Source organism: Condylura cristata, unplaced genomic scaffold (genome assembly GCF_000260355.1).
Source record: "Condylura cristata isolate star-nosed mole 26May11 unplaced genomic scaffold, ConCri1.0 scaffold00012, whole genome shotgun sequence".
Lineage (NCBI taxonomy): Eukaryota > Metazoa > Chordata > Mammalia > Eulipotyphla > Talpidae > Condylura > Condylura cristata.
Genome location: NW_004567113.1, coordinates 24806633 through 24824514, shown reverse-complemented (window position 1 = coordinate 24824514; position 17882 = coordinate 24806633). Strand labels below are relative to the sequence as shown.

The 17882-nt window shown below is 33.1% G+C and overlaps 1 protein-coding gene across 1 annotated transcript in view; it reads right to left on the bottom strand.

Annotated features, from left to right (window-relative positions):
• The window catches only part of TECRL (trans-2,3-enoyl-CoA reductase-like), a 64202-nt gene that overhangs the window by 16194 nt on the left and 30126 nt on the right, over positions 1–17882 (bottom strand). The window contains exons 3-5 of the mRNA XM_004681271.1: positions 14158–14202; positions 10285–10388; positions 3022–3137 (exon numbers count right to left, since the gene is read on the bottom strand). Of these exons, the coding sequence (XP_004681328.1) occupies positions 3022–3137; positions 10285–10388; positions 14158–14202 (265 nt within the window). The remainder of the gene's footprint in view (positions 1–3021; positions 3138–10284; positions 10389–14157; positions 14203–17882) is intronic.

Genomic DNA, 17882 nt, shown 5'->3' with positions numbered 1-17882 from the left:
CAGGGACGGTGAGAGGCTTCACCAGAGACAGAGTGGGGAGCAGAACAGGAAGATTGACGAAGTACACTGCTGAGGGGAGCAGCGGGCGGGTCAGGAGAGGTCTGGCTCGCCATGTGGTCTCCTCCAGGGCAGGCGGCAGGCGGGAATCGAACTCATGCGGAAGCGGCCTCAGATTCTCAGTGCTGTGCTTTAACCCGCTGCGCCACCAGGGAGGGCCTCAACATTTGTATTTTAGAAATTTCTAAATTAATAGTAAAATTACTATTACAATTTCTATAAATTTACTTCTGATGGTACTATAATAGTTTATAATACCAGTAGTAAATGGTATGAGTACAACAGCCCTGGAGGTGACCCACATAGCGCAGCAGACCTTTCATGCCTATCCACTGCTTCCCTAGCAGTGTACTTCAACCATCTGCCTGTTCTGCTCACCACTCTGTCTCTGGTGAAGTCTCTCTCTCTGGCCCTCCACCTCTGGCCTGTACCCCAATTCTGTATGCATAAATATATTTTTTTAATGTGAAACAAAAAAGAGAGAGAGAAAAGTGTAGAGTTGATTAGATTCTGAGTTACTGAGGGGCGTGACTCAAACACATCTACAAATATCTAAAGGACCCTCTTACATACAAAGCTGATAGTGATACTTTGAATTCTGAGTGAAGGAAAGATTTGAAGGCTATTCTTCCATCCCTGATGATAACATCAGCTGCCCTAATGGTGATGTGGCCTTAACCATAGTGCACCAAGCTCTCTGATAAGTGACCCTGATCGTTTGAGATTATATCCTCTATCTTATTGTTGATTGAATAAAGAACATCTGCACTACAGATGTACTGTGAACTATCTTTTCACTATTTGATGTGGAGAGCAATCTTGCAGTCAGAGTATGTAGCAATGCCAGAGAAATTCAAAGAGGTTCATGTAATTTTATTGATTTTACTCTAGAATACATTTGATTCTGTGTTATGATGCAAAGCAATTTTAGAGAGTTAACAATAAACTATACTGCAACCTCAGATGGCATATTAGAAAATGTATTTTCTTAATCTTGAAGAATGACATCACCCATTACAAAATTGGGTTGCCTTAAAAGCTTTGTGATTATTTTATAGATTTTTATTAATCCCTTAAATTTCCAAAGCAGCTTATGTGTTTATACTCTGGTGTGATTTCATGTAAACTTAGAATATTTGCTATTTTTGAAACAATGTAGCATAATATATATACATAACACAGATGTTATAAAATATGCTCTGTTTGTATTTAAGAACAGTAACCAACTACCAATCCTTGTCTTTGAGAATGTCATGGGGAAAAATTGTTGCTTTTTTTACATGTTTGGTCTAAAAAATGAGTGCAATTACACTCTCCTTCTGAACTCTTCACCTCAGATGCTTTCTAAATAACTTGCATATTCCTTTCACTTAAGAAATAGAAAAAAACACCAAAGTTCTAAAAGGCCCTTAAAAACTTGCCCTATACTGACCTGAGAGTAATCTTTGAAAGTTGATTTCCTTCTGTCTGTCCCTTTACCTCTAATACACTATTTCTACAATGAACCAAACAGTTTAGTGCCTGCCACAAATAATTTCTGTCTGAATAGTCCTCAAATTTACTATGTAAAATCTGACACCTTTCAGACACATGTAAAAAAAAAAAATTCTACTTTCCTACAAAAGCATTATCAGAACCCCTATCCAGGCCCAGTTCTTTTTATACTCCAAAGTATTCAAAGTAAAATAAATATGCATGTAATTAGTTCCACCAATATACTCACTCAGTGCATTTTGAGTATACCCTATAAATCAGATAATGGGTTAAGTAGGGAAGCCACACTACCAGTTATAGACCATTACTCTAGAGAAGAAAATATACAGATGATTATGTGAATATCTTGTTTTAAAGAAATAAATTTTATGAAGAAAAAAACATTTTAGTAAGATCTTCATCTAGGAGAAGTAAGAAATAGTAAGCTTTATTTAAAGTTTGAATGAGACAAGGAAACATTTATGAAAATATAGGAAGAAGAATGGCATGTGTACATGTCCTGTATGACAGGAATATGATAAGTATTTGGAAAACCAAGAGCAATTTAACTAGAGAATAGAAATTCAAGGTAAGGCAAAGCTTAATTTGAGAGCTGGAAGTTAAATCTGTTTTTTTTTAAATTCTAGTATATCTATCACCTAAAGTTTGCTTCATAATTAATTTAAAATTTAGACATTACAATATAAATTTTTCTTTTTTTATGATTTTTTTACCATTTTCTTTTAAAGCAAATGGCAATACTACTTGTCAATGTGAAATCTTGAATAGTTATCCGTTCTGTGTGATTTTTAAAAACTAGGGAGAGTAAGAGAGAAAAGGAGAAGGAGAGGGAGAATGTTTCACATCTCAACTACCATAGTTATGTATACTATAATACTTTGATAATTATTCTCACATTTTCTTTTCTTTATTTCTTTACATCAAAGGAAAATTTAATTTGAATTTTGAATTTTTCATTACCAAAGTTAACTCATAGAAACTGTTTTCATCCTTGCTTATTAGTTAGATCATTATTATTTTCCTATAAAATATTTTCTGTTTTTAGAGAAATATTTATATTTTGAGCCCTATCATGTCCTCTCAACTTCCTAACTTTAAACATTTTTAAACTTATTTCTAAATTTCTTTTTTAAAATTTTGATCACTATTAACATTAAATTATATACTATATACCGACTATATATAATAGGTAGTAAGTGTAGCAGTATTATATCTACTTTATATGTTAGACATATACTTAATATATTTAAATATATCTACTATAATTAAAATATATTTTATATATAGTATAATTAAAGTATAATTACTCTATTCATAAATTTACAAGTTGATGTGTATATATTATTTATGGTAACCTTAAAAATATTTCTTTAAAATTCAGTCTATTTTAGTTGAGTTTACAAATAACTTTTATTACATATGTCTACTTACTAGCTCTTCTCAAACTATTTGCACTAAAAAATTACTTACTGTACCACTGGGTGGCGCATTCTTCTAGCACTCTCTTTCATGTCATATATATAAGGGATCCTCAGATAAAAGAGTAGATATATTAGCAGAGGCCCTGTGTATTCAGCTAAAAATACCTGAAAACAAGAAATTGATTTAGATTAAACAATTGAATTTGATAGATGATATTAAGTTTTATCTATAGTCCTCATATGGTCACAAACCTGGCTACCTTGCTTTTTACATATTTCTTTCTCATTCTTTCCTACCTCCCTCTACTACCTTCCTAATTTTCCTCTGTCCCCTTATTTCCTCTGTCCCCTTTCCTCTCCTCCCTTCTCCCCTTCTTTTCTGTGGGTCAAGTTATCTTAACTCAATTGGTTTGACCTTATTCAGGTAGAAATTTGCCTTTGAAAATTTTACACTGTATCTCTCATGTTTGAAATGGTATAATTAATCTTGAATGTGTATGAATAGGTAGTTAGAAAGCTTGCCTTCTAAATTCTAGAATTGAGGGGTAAACATATATGCAGAGAGAGATAGTCATCTATGGAAAAAGAAAACAAAAGATTTAGAAAAATAATTGGAAACAACACTATGCAACTGTAAAAAGATTAATGGGTCAGCTGGTTTTCTGAATCTGATGACTGTACATTATTTGACTTTACTATGATGCTAAAACCAACTTGAATCCAGTCTCTGAAATTTTTGAAGAAAGGAAAATAATTCATCTCTGAGTATTGAAAGAGAAAAAAAAGAATACAGATATGTAAAGTTGCTATTGCAACTTTGCATTATCTCTACTAATTTTTATCATTTTCTAATAAAGGAAACTGCATATTATTGCTCAAGTATGTGCATGTGACTACTGATTAGAAATTATGTCCTTTCTTCTAGTGAGAATATTGTATAGCTATATGGTTTATGTATGCATAAATACACACACACACACATATATATACTATGAGTATAGACATAATATACATATGTATATGCAATTATGTATGTACTTATGCCTACATATATATATATATATAAAACTGCTTTTATATGTGAATTTCTTCAGTTATTCTATAGTATATAATATTATGATCTCATAAACCAAGAAATATTAATGTGGTGAAAAACAAAAATCTGATAATTTCAGTATAAAAATAATATTTTTATTTAAAGACTGTATGAATAAAACAAGTCCTATTATTTAGATATGAGGAATAAATGTTTGCCACTTTTTGATGCTTACAATTAGATTCTAGTTAATATTCTAGAATGATAAGATTCTTTTACTCCAGTTAAATGTTTAAAATTTTATCTCAATGCCCACTGGAAAAATCGAACCAAATTTCAACAAATCATCTACTAATGTATGAAATAAAAACTGATGTGGAATATAATTAATCTGGATCAAATTTTTATCCTAAATATCAATCTTAAAAGTTTTGACTTTATTTACCACATGACAAAAATATAGATGAAGGGTAGATTGGTGATTGCCCCAAAATAGAGAAAAGAATACATAGATATAGAAGGACAATAAAAAGAAGTTTCTATGTAGGAATGGAAAAATCTGCATTTGATTTTGTTGGTGAACACATAAATCTATGCAAAAGATGAACTACATAACTATATGCATACACATAAATGAATGCAAAGTGACATCTTTAGTTAATAATATTTATATGATGTGGATAATTACATTATATTAACTATTCTAAATTATTTAACAAATTTGATGAGGTGAGGATTTTCTCTAAATTCTATGACAACACATTCTGGATGTTGAAATATTGAAATTTTAACTTTGATCTTACAAAGTTAAAGATTGTTTCTTAAAACTTCACATTATTATGGACACATTTTAATATTGTATAAACACGCAAGAAAATTATGTTAAAATATTATCTTTGTTTTATAATTTAGTTGATGAAAAGTGTGTGACTACAATGCAATGTGTGTATTTTTAGCATTTAATAGGACTGACTCACTTGTAGAAATAGGGTGTGTGAACCATAGGGTTGATTTTAAAATATCTAGCCTATTTACAGAGTTCACGTTGCCACCTAAATGACTTGCCTCTCAAATAAGCTGTAATTTTCTAGTACAATTGTCATAGAATTCTACCTTAGCACTTTTTCTTCTCAGTGCTTATCCAAATGATGCAGCTAATGGAATTTCTAATTCTGTAAAAAAGAATTCCCTTTTCATCACAAATATGGAATAAAATTGAATATTTTAGCCTTTGAAGATCAAAATATGTTTGGATAAAATCTCTTTTAGCAATGGTCTATGGCTATCACAACTAAGTATTAAACCCTTTGTTTACACAAAGCATACTTTAATGGGTTGTTTTGCAAGCAAAATATATTTGAAAAGTATTTAGTCCATTCTAACCTCAGTTTTTAGTGCAACAAATTACTAATACAAGTTTAACAAATGTTGCACTCTAAAGCAATTATTTAAACCACAATGCTAAAATGTAAACATTTACTAAATATAGAAGATGGCAAATACTTAAGGAGAGATTGCTAGAAAAGTAAAAGATATGACACTTTTTATTAATAAATATAAAAATGAATTTCCATTTTGAAAATCAAATAATAATGCATAAATCAACTTGTGTTTCTAATAATTTTAATGGAATTGTTTAACTATAAAAAGAAAATACAAAATGAAATAACTATACTGTTTATTACTGCTGAAAAAGAATGCAACATTAAAGTAAATGCACCCTCAAATGGACTTGAATGTAATCAAAAATACTTCATTTAAACAAAAAATAAAAAGGGTTCAGTTTAATTCAAAAATGAGTGATTGCACAATTTTTTTTTCTGTCAGTGTCAAATTTATCAAGTTGACTTTCACTGTCTTTGGCACTATCACATAGCAACTTTTTCCATCTGAAACATGCCTATCAGTCTCACCTTAATCTAAACAAACACACACTATTTGACGAATTTTAAGTGAGAACTACATAATCATTGCTCTCCTTCACATTTTCCTCATGGCATCTATAGTGATCTTCTTTGAAAGTTTGATGAACTAAATACATAATAAAGATATCTTGTCCTGGGCTTTGTTTTGGGGGAACTTTTAAATTGTTTTCAAAGTTTTTGTTACTAATCAGTTCAGCTTTTACATTTCTGCTGAATTCAGACTTGAAATGCTGTCAATTTCTTTTAGATTATTTAATTTGATAGGTTTTAATAATTTCTTATGCCATTCTGAACTTATGAAATATCTTATAACTGTTCATTTGCATGTGATTTTAATTACTTTCTCTTCTTGTTATGAGTCTGGATAAAGATTTCTCCGTTTTATTATTATTTTCAAAAACACAGTTCCTGTTTTCATTAATATTCGGAATTGAATCCTTGGTATGCATTTCAAAATAATGAACATGCAATATATTTTTTAATATTTTTTGTGTACTAAATTTTGATCTATTTCATTACTCCCAGTTAAGTGTAAACATAATTTATTTTTTTTTTGTGAATTTCCTGATATAGAACTGAAATACACACAATTTAATATTTTGCATGACAGACATTGATACATTCAGTGATGAAAATAATCATAACATGTAATCAATATTATTGTAAAATCATGACATCAATACAGTTCATAATACTATGTCTACAATATTATTTGACTCCAGCTATATATATTGTCGTGCCTTTGGATTTCCTTCTTGTCTCACAAGTTCTTTTACCCTGAGTTCAGTTTCTACTCAAAAATTAGTAATTATGAGATATTTCCCATATATTTTTCTACTCAAGACTTTGATTGCATCACACATTGATACCCAAGGCATAATTTTCCAAAGATTTTTCTCCAGAAACCAATATCACTTCAGTCATTACTAAAGAGACATTTCTCCTCAATGTAAAAGGTTTCCCTCAGACACTGATTCTCAAAGTGTCCTTTCTCCTCAAATTTTGCTATTCAACAAGCTTCTCTTAGGAAAAATGTTCCCAAACACTCATTCCTCTGGGGTTTTTCTCCACATTGGAAATGTTTTCCTCAAACAAAGGTTCCCAATGCATTCCTTCTCCTAATATATATCTCCTCAGCATGTTTTTCTGAGGACACTAGTTCCATAAAATTCATGACTCCTCAGCTATCTTGTCACAAGGACTATATTTTCTTCAGACAGGTTCCAAAGCTTCTTTTCTCCTAGGATTTACCTCTTCAGCCCCTTTCTCTTAGGACACTAGCCCCCAAACATCATCTCCTAAGGTTTCTCTCCTCAAAGAACTATGTTTTTCTTAGGAATGGATTCCCAAAGTGTCCTTTCTCCTCAGACCCTTCTCTTCAGCACGTATCTCTAAGCAAAACAGTTCCCCAATACTCCTATCTCCTCAGGTGTGTCTCCACAGAGGACAGTGTGCCTCAGACCCTGGTTCCCAAGATTCCTCCAACTCAGATTACCCTCCTCAGCCACTTTGTCAGAAGACACTCATGTCTTCTCAGGTATCTATCCTCAGAGAACTACAATTTCCTCATACACTCATTCCCAAAGCCTCCTTTCTCCTCAGATTTTCTTCCTCAGCCTGTTTCTGTGAGGACACAGGGTCCCTAATGCACATGTCACCTCAGGTGTCTCTACTGAGGACTATGATTACCTCAGAAACATGTTCTCAGAGTGTCCTTTCTCCTCAGATTCATCTCCTAAGCCCAATTCTCTGAGAACACCAGGTCCCTAACATTCATGTCTCTTCAGGTGTCTCTTCTCATAAGACTATGATTTCCTCAGACACTTGTTCCCAAAGCCTCTTTTCCCCTCAGATTTTCCATTTCAGCTCGTTTCTCTGAAGATGCTAGATCCCTAATTCTCATGTCTCCTCAGGTGTCTCTCCTTAAGGCCTATGTTTACCTCAGACATAGGTTCCCAAAGCTTCCTTTCATTTCAGATTTCCCTCCTTAGTCCATTTCTCTGAGGACGTGTATCCTCAGGTGTCTCTCTTCATGAGACTATTTTGTCCTCAGACACTGGTTCCCAAAGCTTCCTTTCTCAACAGATTCATCTTCTCAGTCTGTTTCTTGGAAATACTAGACCCTAACACTTATATCTCCGCAGATGTCCCACTCTGAAGACTATGTTTTCCTCAGACACTGGTTCCCAAAGCCTTATTTCTCCTCAGATTTTTCTTATCAGCCAATTTCTGAGGACACTAGATCCCTAATGCTCATGTCTCTTTAGGTGCCTCTCCCCAGAGGACTAAGTTTATCTCAGATACATGTTCTCCAAGTATCCTTTCTCCTCAAATTCAATTCCTAAACCATTTCTCTGAGAACTCTATGTCCCTAACACTCATGTCTCTTCAGGTGTCTCTCCTGTGAGGACTATGTTTTCTTCAGACACTGGTTCCCAAAGGATCCTTTCTCCTCAGATTCATCTTAGACAGTTTCTCTGAAAACTAGGTCCCAAAGACTCGTCTCCTCAGGTGTCTCTCCTCAGAGGATTATATTTCCCTCAGACACTGGTTCCCAAAGGCATATATCTACTCAGATTTTTCTTCTAGCCAATTTCTGTGAGGACACCAAGTTCCTAACACTCATGTCTCCTCAGGTGTCTCTCCTTGGGGACTATGTTTTCCTCAGAGACTGGTCACCAAAGTGGCCATTTCCTCAGATATTTCTCCTTAGCCTGTTTTTCTGACACTACACTTATGTCTTCTCAGGTGTGTCTCCTCAGATTTCTCTGTTTTCTTCAGATATGTTTCCCAAAGTGTCCTTTCTCTTCAGATCCATCTCGTCAACTCTTTTTTTCTGAGGATTCTAGGGTTCTACGGCTCATATCTTTCCAGTTGTCTCTCCTTAGAGGTCTATGTTTTCCCTGACACTTGTTCTCAAAGCATTCTTTCCCCTCATATTTTTCTCCTACCTGTTTTTTAGTGGACACTAGGTCCCAAACACTCATGTAATCTCAGGTGTCTCTCCTCAGTGAACAATTTTACTCTGACACTTGTTACCAAAGCGTTGTTTTTCCTCCATTTTCTCCTCATCTCCTTTTTTCCACAGACACTTTATATGTACTTCTCCTCAGGTTTTCCCCCTCAGTCGTCTATTTTCTTCAGACTTGGTTCCATATAGTCCTTTCTTATCAGGCTTTTTACCTGAGCCAGTGTTTCTTTTGACTCTGGTATTTAAGACACTTTTTCCCTCAGCTTTTTACTCTCACAGTATATGTTTTCCTCTGATTCTGTTTCCATGCTGTCCTTTTGTTTTTGATTTTGCTCCTGTGTTCAGTTTTTCCACTGACACTTTTATTCCTTAGATTTTGTCTCAGAGGAATGAGTTTTCCTTAGACTCTGTTTCCCCAATCATCCTTTATATCCTTGTATTTTTTTCTGGGTTTACTTTCTCCACAGATACTAGTATCTAAGTTGGTATTTTCTTCAATTTTTCCAGACAATTATTTTCTCTGATTTTCTGTACATTCTTTTCTTTTTTCAGAAACTGTTTCAGATGAATGTTACACCTCTTATATTCTCCTCATTGACCTGCCTTTTCCTCAGAAAATTTGTCCTCAACTTCATATCTCTTCTGTTTTTCTTTTCTCCAATCATAATTCTCTTCAGATAGCATTTCACTGAAAGGCATTTTTCCTCTAAAATTTCTCCTTAGATGCCAGTCATTTCATTTCTCCTTATTTATTTCTCTTCCAATACCTATTTCCTCTTTAGGATCTAATACCCAATGTGTTATTTTTCTCATTTTTTTTAATCTCAGAAACATATCATCTAATACCCTGTTTCTCAAAGAGTGATTTCTGCTCAGAATTTTCTTTTGACAGATGTCAACTCTTCCTTTGTACTATTCCCAAAAAGTCATTTATTTCCCCTCCCATTTTTCCTCCTACATCATACTTCCCAAAGGGTCATATTCCTGAGATTTTTAGCCTCACACAATCTGCAAATATCTTTCCCCAGTATAATCTTAGTACTTCATGCAAACTTTTAGAATATTTCCTCTCCCACTTGTGCTTGCAGAAATTCATCTTATTTTTAATATGAAAAAGATCAACATTTTCATCAGACTTATTGAAGTAAAATTTTTGCAATACTATTTATCTGTTTAAGCAATGGATTTACACTATTGGTTTTTGCAATCTGGGATAAATTTACATATAAAGGAATTTTATCTACTTACAACTGTATATTTCCATTGCTCTATATTTCAACATAATTTTTTCACCCATTGTAGCTATAATTGGAAATTTCAGTACATTTTTTATTATTAATTTATTTGATAGTAATTGCACTCTTTCAAATTGATACTTACTGTAATCCAACTGACTTGTGGACCCAGGTCTGTAAAATACAGTGTAACAATGGAAGAGGAGGCCACACTTTGAATGGTTATATAATCCTTCAAAACAACTCCACCTTGAAATGTAAAGAATTGTTATTTTAATACAATTTCAATCCTTGACTTAATAATTTTTAATATAAAACCTCTGTATAATGTTAACAGATTTTTAGCTTAAAACTGTAAAAAGGGTCTCCGGTGGCTGAGAGGTTAAAGACACAATGCTATCAAACTATTACCAGTCACTGAAACTTGATCGCCTGTTTCACCTGGGCTCCCCTCAGCAGTGCATTTGCCTGTTCTGTATCCCACTCTGTTCTGGTGAATCCTCTCACACCCACACTTCTGGCAAACACCCTAGTTCTAGTGTACATAAATAAAGAAATTTTAAAACATAAATATAAATACATAAAATGTAAAAAAAAATACATTTTATAAAATATACCTAGCAAATTTCCCAATACATGTGGTTTCCCAATGTTTTCAAGCAAAATGCAAGATGCACTTGCATCTTGTTCTCTGAGAAATGTAAAATTAGATAATAAAATCAACTACAATACATTTTTTTAAAGATTTATTTATTTATTTATGCATACAGAACTGACTGGAGTACAGAATTGCATGGGCAGTGAGAGGCTTCACCAGAGACAGAATGGGGAGCAGAATAGGCAGATCGAGGACATACACTGCTGAAAGGAGCAGCAGGTAAGTCAGGAGAGGTCTGCTATGCCATGTGGATCACCTCCAGGATGAGGATCCAACTCATGCTGAAGTTGTTTTAACTTTTTAGTGTTGTGCTTTAACCTGCTGCACCACCAGGGAGGGCCCAATACAATGTATTTTTAACTGATTTGTAACCCATGTTTTTTGCTTGCTAAATTACTTAATGGAAAGTGGAATGAATATCAGTGGTGACTGTTATTCCCTTGTTTGACTTTGCTTTTTAGAAGTTCACTACAGCTGTTATGTGGAAAAATGGGAGGAATGAAAGCAATGGTTACTTAGGAGTAACTTAAAATTCTTTAAAATTGGAGATTAATGTGAGAATGGTGGAAATGTTAAAATTCATGAATTCTAGGCTTATTTTGAACACAGGCAGATCAGGCCCAACTTGAGAGAAAAAAATTCAGTGAGATGAAGACAGATCTTATATTTGGGGCCTGAGCATTTATTTATACTACAATCTCACTAAAATTTACTAAATTTACTAAAGTATATTGAGATAAGTGCAGGTTTTGGGGGGGGAGCTGAAATATTTTATAAGGCATATTTTCTCGTTGTGATATGTATTAAACCTTGGGATCTTGGCCTTGGCCTTTCTTATCTTTCCACTCATTTTTCCTAAGGGAGAATAATATATGGGGCTAAAGAATAAGCCAGCTTTTTCATATAATGCTTCAACTATGTGAGGTCCTGAATTTCTTGTTCAAATTAACTAAAGCAGTATCTTTTCATTAGGCATTTCTTCTCAAGAATGGGTCAAATACTACCCTGTGCCCATACCTATAAATGAAGGACTTTGGCAAAGTTGTTGTATAAAGATTGTGGGTGTTTGGAGTCAATGATGAGGAGAGAAGAAAGAGTAATTACCCATGCATTACCTTTCTGTTGTAGACATATTGTGATTCTAAGAATTAGAACTTAAGGCTGTGCTTTTAGGATATTGTAAACTTTATTAATCAAATTAGGAAGAGAGAACACATCTTAGTTAACAATTTTATTATCGATATATGGACAATATTTGCTATTATTTTATCCATGACATTTGACAACATAATTTTTAGTTCCTTCTATTAAGATTTGGTGTCTGTTTCTCAATCTTTCAAATATGTCCTAGACTTGTGATTTCCTTTGACTAAAAGAATATGAGAAGAGGAATCATATGCTATTTTTAAGTGTGAACCTCAAGATTTAAGTACCTTGTTTGTTTATTCCCCTAATTTAAAAAAATACAAGAAATACATGTAAATATTTAGAACTATTTTCTCTTGATATTTTCTTTACCTCATAATGTTAATATTGTAAATATGATTGATGAAGCATCTGCCATGTGCTAATAATTTTAGTGTTTTATAAATAAAATCTGTTTTTATAAATTTCTATAAGAGGCTAATTTTTAAAATAATGAGAATTTAAATATTACTAACACAAAAACACATTAAAAAAAAATGAGCTTTGGACCCTCCCTGGTGATGCAATGAGTAAGAACACAGCACTGTAAGCTAACCAAAACTGCTTCAGTGCGAGTTCGATCCTGCCCTGGAGGAGATCCACATGGCAATAGCAGACCTCTCCTGACCTGCCCACTGCTCCACTCAGCAGTGTACTTCATTGATCTGCCTGTTTTGCTCACCACTCTGCCCCTGGTGAATCCTCTTGCAGTCCCTGCCCTTCTGGCTGTACCCTATTACAGTATACATAAATAAATAAAACATTTAAAAAAATGAGTTTTGGTCTTTATTAGCTCCACTAAAAAAAGAAGACCTTATAAATAGTTAAGTAGAAGATCAACTTTAAAATTCTGACATTCTCCAAATAATATGTTCTTTGTACTATGTCATACTTATTCACTAGATTAGCTATTTTACATTTCTCTCTAAGGACACTAACCCATTATACTAAGATTCTAGGAAGGTATACTTTACTCATATCACAGCCTGATTCAGTTACCCAGCTAATATATGTGAGAGGAAAGTAAAAGTTTTAATCACCACTAAAGGCAGAACTAAAAGATATTCCCCAGCCCCTTATAGAGTCCTTGAGCTCAAAATTGATGCCTGTGACACTCTCTAGGTCATCTTCATAAAGAATCAAGGGGAGAAAAGAATATAATTAAGTAACTTTGTGTTACTAAACATCCATGTATTCAAAGGCATTCATGTGGTTGCCATATACTAAGCCCTGAGGAGACAAAGGTAAGCAAGAAAAGCTGTTCTCTTTTAAAATCTAACCAGATGTGAATTTGTCTTGAATGTTTTAATTGTAACTATTGGAGTCCATCAACAAAGTATGACTTCTAAGAATGCCATGGATTTTTTCAACCTAAAGGCCTAAGAGAAATGTATAAGTTAGCAATGAGAACAAACATAGAGCCTGATATCCAAGTAAATCATCATGTGCTTACAGATAATGTGGTATCTGAGAAAACATAGGCCAAATGTTAACAAAATCACCAGGAATGATGCAGCATATCATTAAAAGGACAAATTTACTGCCAAAATAGATGCCTTTTAATTTGTAATTATGGACTTTGACTAATTACCTTTCGAAATTTACATATTTTATTTACCAAATTGAATAAATTATTCAAATTTCAGGTCAAGCTCATGTAATGTTGATAACAATTATTAGCATATTTTAAGTGTATCTATTTATAGAGTTTACAAAGGATTATTTGGGTTTGAAATTTCTAGAAACTTGAGACATAATAACAGATATAGCAACTATATACCTTAAAATTCAGTCACTTCTATATCCCTCTTGCCTTAATTATTCTGATTCACGTTCAAAAATAAAAAGAAAGCAATGAGTAATATTTTTGAACATATAATTGGAGGCAGTAGTAGTAAAGAATGTAAAAGTGAGATTTTAAAGAAACTTAAAAAAAAAGACATCAGTTAAGATTCTGCCTTCTATGTACACTGATTTTGAATATGGAAAAATACCACTTTCAGATTAAAAGTACTACTTAATTTTTAAATCTGGAACACTAACTTACTGGAATGAATAAATGCAATAATATATTTATAATAGTTATCACAATATATGCTATTGATAAAAACACTATTGATGAACAGTAAAATGAGTCCAAATTAAATAGACAGATCACTGAAAATTGGTTCTTACCACATTCTAGCTGCAAGCCAACTCTAGAAGGGTACCACTTTGGACCTGTTCAACAAAAAGTAATAGCATTTCTCAGCACGAGTATATATTCATTTTAGAATTCCAGCAGTTCCAATTGGAAGATACATTCAATCTTATTAAGTGAGTTAAATGGCTATCATGTTTGATAATGGAAGTGGCAGTTAACTTTGGGAGAGTATTGAAGAGGAGCAAAGAATAATGACAGGAAGAAAATACGCTAGGAGCTTAAGGGGATGCTAATTTTCTGCCTTTTTTACTAGGGAAACTAGTTATGTGGGTAGAAATGTGCAAAATATATGACCTCTGAAGATTAAACATCTTCATTTAAAACTGGAAGACTTACCTCAGTTAAAACTTATTTAATATTGAGAATTGAAAGTGGGTTATTTTCTCTATACGAAGTAAAGCACTCTGTCAGAATAATATGTACAATTGACTTAATGTTTTAGGTGTACTGATTATAGTTAAAACATAAATTTTGATTTCTCCCCCAAACACTACCATTGGAGTAATAAGATTTCTAAAGAATTCTATTTGGATAGGAAAATAAAAATGTCTTATTACCCAATTCCATAATAAAAATCTGAGTTCACAATCCCAAAATATAATTATTTTTCTTTAAACTGGATTCTATTTTTATTTTTAGCTTTTTGGAAACTTAATTATTAACTTTGAAATTCAATTATAAACAAATTAGATTGATATCTAATAAACTAGAAGATCATATTCAAAGAGTATTCTACAATGTTAATTTGTTTTCAGAACAATCTTTAAAGCATAAGTTAGTGTGATAAAAACATAACAACACCATTTCAGTGAATTCTTACTGAATTTATGACATAAACACAATTTATCTATACAAATTCTCATGTCAAATAACTTATTAAAAATTTTAATAACAAGTTCAAAATTATTTATAATACCTAAAAGTTTAGAAATGGAAAGACAAATTATAAAGGCACATTTAGCTCTGTCATCTGATTTTTTTAATTAAAATATATAGATAACTATATTTTTTGTTTTGATTTTATATTTACTAATGTATATGCTATTAGTTACATAACATTTGTTGTTCTGGAGTGCATGTTATTTGTTAAAAAATGCCTTAGAGCTTTCCTTGATGATTAGATGTGTTCATGTTATTATGCAATTACATGCTAATAAGTATCACTTCCTGTAACTGAAATATACTGTATATAGTGATTATACTAGTAGATTTTTACATAGCAACAATAAAATTTATCAGCCAAATAATTTCCATGTGAAGTTTGTTGTATAGGAAATGCAAATAAGTACATTAATAGTAATTCTGAAAAATCTTACACTTAATAGGTGAACATCTAAAGGATAAATTTTGAAAAGGCAAATTAATTATAAGAATGAGATGAATTAAAACTGTTGTTCAAAGAAAATGGAATTTATTTGTATAATTTTATCTAAAATAACAGAATGTTAATATATGTTACATTATAAGATAATGTATATAAAGTAATGTATAATGTATTTAGTAATAACAAAATAATAAAGATAGCTAATAATTTACCATCATATTCAAAAACCGAATATCAGGCAACAACTGCATACAAAATGAAAAACAGTCTTTAAATATAATGAAATCTAAATACTTGGCTTATTATTTGAGAAAAACATAAAAATATTGGTTAATCATGTATTTTGATTAAAATATCTTATTATTTTAGATTTTGAAAAGTTTAATTAGTAAAACTAATACTACCCTGAAGCCAAACATTTTATTAATAACTTCCATGTATTCTCCTTGTTCCTGTACCCAAAGCTGTATTCAACAATTTCTTTCCATGATGAAGCAAAACACATGTTCCAGTGGGAAGTTCTCATGTATGCAAAGCATAATTCGGGGACAAGAAGTGACAATCAGATACTGGAATGATAAATAACAAAGATGAAGGCATGATAGAAGGTTCTGTACACACTGAATTATTCTTTGAATATATTGCTTTATTGATAAGTAGTAGTATATTCTTTCCAAATGGGAGAGAGTTCTACAAGCCTCAAGATAGGTGCACATATCTTGACTCATTTCTTTTCTCACAAAAAGTGAGCATTAAAGTATTATTATAGAAAGTTCTTCCTTAATGTACTAAAATATCAGCTGCTGATTTAATATTGTTTAATCAGTTGTTTTGTATGCTAGAAATGATTCATCCAGTAAAGTACTTTACTAGAACTGAAGTGAATCATTTTATTCCCTTAGGCCATTTCTTGGCAATCTTAAAAATGCCACCGTTATACCACCATCATTATTTAGTGATAAAGTTAAAGTGGTATCAAAGAAGCAAGTAGGATAATTTATGTGTGAAAGTGTTGATATAACTAAAACATAAGAGAATCATTTCCTCTCTCATTCCCAACAACAAAAATGTTTAACATTCAATTCAGAAACAACCAATGTCTATAATTTTGCTAACTTTGAAAAGAAAATGCATTTGCTGGAGTTCACTATCACAAATTGTTCAAGTAAGAAAGCAATGCTGCAATGTTGCACAATAAGCAGTGGTGAAGTAAGGAGTCTGTGGGAAAATAGACATGGTACTAAAAATGAAAACCTGTAAAGCTGAACAGACAGGTATTTAGAATTACAAAACAAAAAGAGTGTGAAAGCAAAAGAGACAAAATAACAAGTCAAGAACCTTAGAAATGTTTTTGTAGAATCATCTCTAATAGCAAAGAAAACAACAGCAAAGACAAAAAAATGTAGGACTACATAACACTAAAATACGTCTGAACAGTAGGAAAAAATAATCAAAAATGAAAACACACCCACTGAATAGACGATAATTGAAAATAGTATATTAAGCAAAGGATTAATATCCACATTTATATGCAACTCAACAACAACAGAACTTTATTAAAAAGTGGGAGACAGGGAAGATGGCGGCAGAGTAAAGACGCCGAGATCACCGCGTCCAAGCCGGCATAGGAATTGAGGACTGAAAACGGACTATAGACTCACTTACTACAAGTTTTAACCCAAACGAAAACACCCTGGACTCACTAGAAGGTAGATAACTGCGAGGGAATCGGCGGCGATTGGGTAGTTCCCAGAAGGGAACTCCCGGGAAAACCCAGGCCCCTGGAAGTTCTGTGGGCTGCAGGAGCCGCTTTGCCCCACGCTAAACCCTGGAGGTAAAGCTGGACGGCCCAGCTCAGTGAGTGGAGCCCAGGCTGCAGAAAGACTGCAAATCTGATCCTCAATACCTGGGTGAGAAAAAAAAAACCGCTGAAACTGCAGACCCGATCCGGAGCACCTGGGCGCTGCGCAAAGCCACTGAGCAGCTCCACCAGCTCCGGAACCGGCAAGAGAGCAGCAGAATAAAGACACCGAGACGACTACACCCAAACTCGCACGGGATTATACAAAAACGGACTATAGACTTTCATGCTACGAGTTTCAACCCAAATGAGAACGCCCTGGACTCACTAGAAGGAAAATAACTGAGGGAGAACTGTTGATTGGGGAGTTCCCATAAGGGAAGCCGCACAGGCAGGAACTGATCTGGGAACGCCAGCGGCTTCCAACTCGCTGGGCTCCTTTAAAAATCCAGGCTGCGGGAAGCTAGCTGCAGAGGGAAAACGGCCTGAGGCGGCAGCTGCTACTGCTAGGCAGCCTTTTGTCCCAGCCCTGCTACAACCCTGGAGATAAACTGAGACAATTCAGCTAGGGA